A 7,924-nucleotide genomic window follows, 5' to 3' on the forward strand; every position below is an offset into this window, starting at 1 on the left:
CCTACTGAGCACGGAGCGTGGTGACATTTCCTCTAAACTCTAGAGAAGACAGAGCAGATTGGGGGTCGCCTGGGGCAGGGGGAAAGCAGCACAGAGGGCTCGAGGGGTGACAGAAATGCCGTTTTGGTCGAGGTGGTGGTTACATGGTATACTGGCAGCAAAAGTCTTTGAAGTATGTGTTCAAAATGCCCGCATTTTATGAAACGCTGTCACAGGACCCCGCAGACGGTCGGCTTCTGGAGGTCAGGGCTGTGTCTGTCCCTTTTACTGGCCGGTGAGAACGAGGACATGCTCAGTACAGGTCTGTCGACTAACGTTCATTCAGCTGGATGGGGGCAGCAGGCGGAGCAGGCTGTAGCTAGATGGGCGGGGACGTTTGAACTTGACCATCATGAGTCAGGCGCAGGCTCCCGCTGCCCAGAGAGGAAACAGCAGGGCAAAGGCTGGGAGGTGGGAAGCGCCTGGCGGCTTTGAGGAAGCGGCAAGGCGTGGCCCGCGAGGAGGTCGGAAGGTCAGCGGGACGGCGAGAGTTCAGGCATTTGGTCCCCAGAGCGGCAGTAGGAAAGGGGCCAGGGGTCTGCGGTCACGTGCCCCTCGCATTTCGAACCCGCCCCTCCACACCGGATTGCCCCTTGTCCCAGGTGGGGTTCTAATGCATTCCTTTGGGCTCCACCGATCGTGGGCCTCTGCGTCCTGAGGCCGGAGGTGGAAGTTTCCAGATCCAGAGGCAGGCGTGGGGACAGGCCGGTCCGGGGAAGGAGTTTTGCTGACCCGTCCTCAAGGAGGAAGGGTGTGGAGGGCAGAAGTTCTCAGACCGCGGTGGGGACAGGTGTGGGGGCAGCTCCTACAAAGATGGGCGTTTGGAAGAAGTCGTCGTTTCTTTTCGCTGCTGTCACAAGTAGACACGACGCAGCGGCTTAAAGCGACACGGACGTATTACCTCACGGTTCTGGAGAGCAGGAGATCAAACTGGATTTCATGAGGCTAAGATCGAGGTGTCGGCAGGGCCGGTTCCTCCCGGAGGCTGCAGGAAAGAACCCGTTTCCTTCCTTTTTCCAATTTCTAGAGGCCTGCGTTCTCTGGCTCACGGCCACGGCCACGGCCATGGCCACGGCCACGGCCCCGCAGCCTCTGCTCCCATCGTCCTGGCCCCTCTGACTCTCACCCTCCTGCCTCCCTCTCGTGAGGCCACTTTGATGACGCTGGGCCCACCAGGATAACCCAGCACGACCTCGTCACCTCAAACTCCTCACCTCAATCAAATCTACAAAGTCCCTTTTGCCACGTCACGGGTTGAATTTGTCCTGAGCGTCCGGTGTTGAAGCCCTGACCCCCGGTACTTCGCAGTGTGACTGTGTTTGGAGACAGGGCCATTAAAGAGGCAATGGAGTCAAAATGGAGTCATTAGGGTGGGCCCTGATCCAACAGGACCGGCGTCCTTCTGAGAGCAGGGACGGAGACCGGATGCCTGCACTCACAGAGGGACGGCCACGCGGGGACACGGCGAGAAGGCGGCCACCCGCAAGCCAGGGAGCAAGGCCTCAGGAGAGACGCCCACCCTCCCGACACCTTGACCTCGGATTTGGAGCCTCTGGAACTGGGAGGAAATAGCTCCTTGTTTAAGCCACCAGCGCGAGGCATTTTGTCACGGCAGCCTGAGCGGACTGACGCCACGTAACGGGACACACCCAGAGGTTCCGGGGTGTAGGACGTGGCATCCTTTAGGGGGCCATTTCTCTGTCCAGCATAGGTGGGCTCTGTGAGGGTCAGTGCCCTCCCTATGGTGCCCGGGGGGAGGGCAGAGAGTCCTAAACGGGGGTGGGGGGTGCGGCTGACCCAGTGGCCGGCAGGGCAGAGCGGGCCGGCAGACCAGTGAGAATGCTGAGCTGGAACTCTTGGGCCAGGGAGGGAGGGACCTGGTGCCACATGACGCTCCCCCGGGCGCCATGGCACCCAGCAGCCACCTTACTACACTCATAGATGCATGGGTAAGAGCTCACGCGGGGCACAGCAGAGACGCCTCGTCCGGAGCTGGCCGCCACCTGCGACCTTGTCGTCCAGAACGTGGCCCTGTGGTCCCCTCCTGAGGCACTCAGGCTTGCACCCAGGGTGGCGGCCCCAGCGGTTGGCCTGCTTACATGGCATCTCAGGGCTGCAGCACGAGCGTACCCGCATCGCCCTCTGTGACCTGCCCGTGGGCGTCACACAGCCTTCTGTTGGTGGTGACGTAACTCCTTCAGTGAAAGCAGTGTCAGGGGCCCGGGGTAAGAAGGCCACGTGGGATGCGGGCCTCATGATGGCGTCTCTGAGGAAAGCAGTCTGTTACTAAGGGCCCAGACGTGCCCCTGTCTCCACTCCTCCAGGCCAGGGTCCTTCCCATGGCTGCCTCTGGCTGGTTGGGGACTCTGTGTCATCCCTCAGGCCCGGTGGGGTCTGACCGCCGCAGGCAGCCCGAGGCCTCACCTCACTGTGCAAGCTCTATGCCTCAGACAGAGGCTGCCCTTGGCATTCTGGAAAAAAAAGCTGCTTTTCTGAAGGGTTCTCCCACAGGGAAGCAAGAGCTGGGCTGCCCCGCACCCCACTGCACCCCCAGGCTCTGCCCCTGCAGAAGCGTGGGGAATTCCATCTCTGAAGCTTTGCTGCTGGCAGCACCGGGGGAGGACGGAGCTGCTGTCGGCGAGCCTCCCCCGTGGTGCAGAGGTGGCGCCCGGGGCTGCAGGGTCCCCGTGACGGCAGGGCCTGGGAGACGGGAGGGCACCCCGGAGACTCCAGACGTTGTCATGCTGTTGCTCTGAAAAGAACCCCACACCCGGCTCCGTCTGCATTCGCCCCTCATTCACTCGTCCATTCATTCATCCGTTTCGTTCATCTTCTCGTCCGGGGAACTGGGGCTACCGCAGGGAAGGAGACGGGTCACCAACAGACAAGTCACTTCTGGGATTCTGGGAGTGGAAAGTCAGAGCTCTGTAAGACGAGCTCATTGGAAGAGCGACAGAAGGCATGCAGCCCCTCTAGAAAGGCCGCTGGGGACCGCCCCCCACGTCTGAGGTGGCCTTTGACTCGAGCTGTGCTGAGGTCTGGGGAGGAACCGCAGGAGCCAGGCCCATGTCCCAGGAGGCCCGCGTGGCTGCAGTGACACCCACCCCCTCCACAGCTCCCAGTTCAGGCCCCGCCCCCCTTCCCGCCTCACCTCCCTGGCCTCCATGGTGGCCAGGATTTCCCGCATGCCTGCTCGAGCTCATGTGGCTTTAGGATTTGACTTCAGTTTTTAAACAAGAAGCAGTGAGTTTGCATTCCTTAGGGGTGAAAAACATTTTTCAGAGTCACTCCCTCGAGGGTGCAGGTGGGAATGGCAGCTGGTCCGAGAGGCCCCTGAAGGACACGGGATGGCACAGATGGCCAGGCTGGTACGTCCTGGGACGGACTGAGGGAGGCCAGGTTGAACAAAGTCCTCAGTGCCAGAGTACTCTGCCATCTTGCTGGGACCAACCTGTAACAGATCCATCGCAGCTGGCCACCTGGACCTTCCACTTCTTCGTCGGGGGGGCCACTGTCTCGAGGTCACCTGAACGTTTCTCTGGGCCTCTGTCTCAGTCAGCTCGGGCTGCTGTAACAAAAGTACCATAGGCTGGTGGCTTAGACAGTAGACTTTTATTTCTCACAGCTCTGGAGGCCGAAGGCGAGGGCGGATTCTGTGCCTGGTCAGGGCCAGCTTCTTGGTCCTCAGAGCCCATCTGCTCCCTGTGATCTCACGTGGCCGGAGGGGCTCCGGGGGGGTCTCCTTTATAAGGGTACCGATCCCATGACGAGGGCTCCACCTCATGATCGAGTCACCCCAGCACCATCACGGTGGGGGTTAGGTTTCAACAGGTGACTTTTGGGGGACACAGACATTCCGTCCGTAGCAGCCTTGGTTGAGGCGCCTGGGGCCCGGGTGTAGACTGCCCCCTCCCCCCGTTTGTGCACAGCTGGGAGATGAACTCAGCCTTGCCAATGAGATCACAGTTGCCAGGCCACCCCCCGCTTCAGGGGGCGCGGAACACCCCGCCCTCTGTGACTCGTGGTCACCTGCAAGTTCGTCTACTCTATTTGCTCTCACACTCCTCAGAGCCACAGGGACCCAGGTCGGTGGTCTTGCCTGTCTCCCAGTGTCCTCTTGTCCCTCGGGGGAGGGGCAATGTCACTCCGGCCAACGGAGTGGGAGCGTCACTTTCTCACAGTGCTGCCGCGGCTCGTTCATTCCAGGGGATCCTGAGTGCCAGCAGGACGGGGGGCCGACCTTGAACTCAGCAGAGAGGAACGCTTGACTCATTTCCAGCTGGAAGGCTGCGCCACGGCTGGGAGTTTATGAGCGGCTGGAAGTAAATGCTCAGCGCTTTTATTAAGAGGGGAGGGAACGTAAAATCCCCAGTGGACACTGGATCGGCGTGTCTTCCCGGACAGCCGCCCAGGGCCCCTGCAGCTTCCGTAGTGCAGTTGGCCAGAAAGATGCCACAGGGACAGCCATCGTCCGCCCCACCCTGCAGCTGGCATTGTTTGCCGTTCCCCAGAGCAGAAGGGTCATCCTGCCTCCCGCTCAACAGCACTGATGAACCCCCTGCTGTGCACCAGGCACCGCTGACATCCTGTAATGCACGAAACCTCGCGCCGCCCACCCCACGAAGCACAAAGCACCATTGTCTCCATCGGGCAGCGGACGGACCTGGGGCCGGAAGGGTGGAGCAATTTTCCCATGGTCACACGGCCAGCCAGGTGGAGCCGGGGTACAAGCCCAGGTGTGCTGAACCGAAAGCCTCTTGTCCCAAACCCTGTGTCACTGGGTCTGTAGAAGCAGAAGCGCACGGAACCCCCTGGGGGATGCACTCGGCTGCGAGTCACAGAACCTGGGGCCGAGGGGCTTGGCTCCCAAGGCCGCCCGCTGTTCGTGGAGGAGGACGCGGGGAAGCAGGCGAGCCCTGGCGGGCTCAGTGGTCCCTCGACGCCGTGAGGAGGGGATGCCATCTCTGCCATTCTCCTGGCCTCCGCCTCACGGTGGCACGATGGCTGCCACAGTTCCAGGCATCACTTCCTCACAGTGACATCCAAAGGCAGGAGGGAACGTGGGGCCGGGGAAAAGGGGACAAGTCCCTCTTCCTGTGCTGTTCTCGTTTCACGGCAAGACCCCTTTCTCGGGGGCCCTCAGCCGACCGCCCTCCCGTGTGCCCGGCCTGCGGGGGGTCCCGGCCAGGGTCACGGGATAAGTTTAGTTCCTGCCACGTGGTCCACTGGGGACTCGACATAAAAAGCAGTTCATTCAAGGATAAAAATAAAGGATGCCGAAGTTTCAAAAATTGTGGTAAAATTTACGTAACGTAAAATTGACCATTTTAACCGCTTTGAAGTAAGTGTGCATTTCAGTGGCATTTCGGGCATTCACATTGCTATACAAGCGTCACCACCGTCCACCTCCAGAAAATGTTCATCTCCTCCAACTGAAACTGGCCCCGTTAAACACTAGCTCCCCATTCCTGCAAACGGCCCCCGGCACCCACCCTTCTACTTCCTGTCTCTGTGAATTTGATTCCTCTGAGCGCCTCTCACAAGTAGAATCATACAGTATCTGCCTTTCGTGACCGGCTTACTTCGCTCAGCACAGTGTCCTCAGGGTTCATCCACATTATATATATAGCATGTGTCAGAATTTCCTTCCCTTTTTTTTTTTTTTTTTTTTAACTAGGAGGAGAAAGACCCAATATTTGGGCATTTTATATGTTTGGATTCCAGATCATCAGAAGCTACGTCGATGGTCACGCCAGCCGAGTATGTTATAAAGAATACCGACTGGATTACTTCCGGGCCTTAATATCTCTGGCAGCGAGTCCCTTGGTGGCCCCTACCTACGGGCACAGTGCCGTAATCTCTGGGGGCATTTCTCAGACTGTTGGGCGTATGGTATCCGTGGCAGGAGGGGGCACGTTTTAGGGCTGAATAATAATCCCGTTGTCTGTAGGGCCCCCATTTCTGTTTATCTGTTCATCCACTGATGGGCCCTTGGTTGCTTCCTCCGTTTGGCTATCGTGAGTGCTCTGGGTCACTCTCTTCGAAAGCGTCTTCACCGATAAAATGATGGCAGTGTGGCCAGGTGTCGCGGAGGGTGCGGAACGGCTGGGACTCTCATCCACGCTGGTGGGCATGCAGAACAGTGCAGCCACTTTGGAACATGGTCTGGCAGTTTCTGAAAAGGTTTAAGAGAAGACCGATCATATGACCTCATCATCACCCCTAGGTATGTACCGGGAGAAATGGAAACGTCCACACAGAAACTCGTGCATGGATGTTCACGGCAGCATCGTTCGCAGTGGCCAAAAGGGGGGAGCAACCCAAATTTCCATCAGCTGATGGGTGCATAAGCACGCTGTGGCCCATCCCCACAGTGGAATACTATTCAGCCATAAAAAGTAACGAAGCACTGACACGGGCTGCAGTGCGGACGAACCTTGAAAACAGGCAAACTGCAATAAATAAGCCAGACACAAAAGGCCGCGTGTCATATGATTCCACTAACGAGAAATGTCCAGAATGGGTGAATCTACAGAGGCAGAAAGCAGATGGCAGGTCACGAGGCGCCAGGGACCGGGAATGGAAAGATGCGGGTGGCTGTGCGGGTCCTTCTGGGGTGATGAGAAGCGTCTGGAACAAGATGGAGGTGGCGATTGCACAACTGAGTGACTGTACTAAAGCCACCGCATCGTACCCTGAGCAAGGAGGTCGGCGGCTGTCTGGGAACTATCATCGCGCCCTTTGTACGGAGAACACCGAGGCTCGGAGACTCAGGGACTCGTCCGAGGAGACAGAGCTGGTGGGTGGGAAGGCAGGGGTCTGAACCCAGGCCAGTTCTGTGTCCGAGGGCCCCCAGGTGACCCCACCACTAAGGGGCTTCCCGGATTTGGGGCCGGCCTCCTTGCCTCTCTTTGCCTTGCTCCCCTCATCTGGGCAGTGGCTAGCGCTGTGCCAGGCGCGGAGCCCACGCATCAGGCAACACGCTGTCCTTCCTCGTCTGCTTCGGGAAAGGACAGAAACAGCCATGCTTCTCTGGAGGGCAAGCACGCGGGCTGGGGGAGGCCGCGGTCGCTCCGAGAGGCTCGGCCACCTCCCAGCAGCTGTCTGACCGCAGGCAGGGACAGAGGCCACGCACCGTGTTCCTGCTGCCCGTATGTGGGTGTTTCCTGACACCCCCCTTCGTGCAAACGCATCCTGAGTGATGTCCCTGTCACCATGGCGAGAGGCGCTGTCTTCTCTCTAGGGTGATATTCACCACCTCGCAGGGACTGGAGCCGGTGGGCCAAGGGCAGGCCAACCAGCCAGTGGCCAACGCCTTTTCTTCTCGCGAGCTGCTCCTCCCAGCGGGGCAAAGCAGGGCTTCACCCTCTTCTCTGAGGGGCGCTGGAAGCGGGGAGGGGGCGGGGCAGGCTGACTCGGCTTCGAGTGACCTGGAGCTGCAGTTTCTCTCTATTTGAAAAGCGTAGATGTCACCACCTCTCTGTGGCCTGTTTCAGGGGCTCACCGGTTCACTCACCCAGCATTTGCTGCGTCCACAGTGAAAGCGGGGGACCAGAGACGAGGTCCCCGTCAACGGAGGAGTGAACACGAGCATTCCATCACGAGCAGAGCCGCGCAGTCACGAATCCCAGGCCACGGCACTAGGAGGGACAGGAGGGGCGGCCGTGACTTCAGCCAGGGCCAGGGCGCTGGGGAAGACCTTTGTGAGGGGGCAGCCGTGAGGAACCCTGGGGGACAGGCACCGCGGGAGAGGAGCCGCGCACGCTGCATCGCGAGGCAGGTGGGGGCGGAGCCGGCCATGCACGCGGCCGAGCGAGGTGTCCAGATCTTGTCCTCAGAGGAAGGGGAGAGGCGAGAGGGATTTGAGCACGGCAGCGGTGAGAGC

The 7,924-nt window shown here is 59.7% G+C and overlaps 1 protein-coding gene across 1 annotated transcript in view; it reads left to right on the top strand.

The window, feature by feature from the left end:
- Nucleotides 1-7,365, top strand: part of LOC111732410 — a 43,921-nt gene extending 36,556 nt beyond the window's left edge. Inside the window, exon 3 of the mRNA XM_023524265.1 lies at nucleotides 4,246-7,365. Within this exon, the coding sequence (XP_023380033.1) occupies nucleotides 4,366-5,355 (990 nt within the window). The 5' untranslated portion in view covers nucleotides 4,246-4,365 and the 3' untranslated portion in view covers nucleotides 5,356-7,365. The remainder of the gene's footprint in view (nucleotides 1-4,245) is intronic.
- Nucleotides 7,366-7,924: the final 559 nt, after the last annotated feature.

This window comes from Pteropus vampyrus, unplaced genomic scaffold (assembly GCF_000151845.1).
Source record: "Pteropus vampyrus isolate Shadow unplaced genomic scaffold, Pvam_2.0 Scaffold456, whole genome shotgun sequence".
In the NCBI taxonomy this organism is placed as follows: Eukaryota; Metazoa; Chordata; class Mammalia; order Chiroptera; family Pteropodidae; genus Pteropus; species Pteropus vampyrus.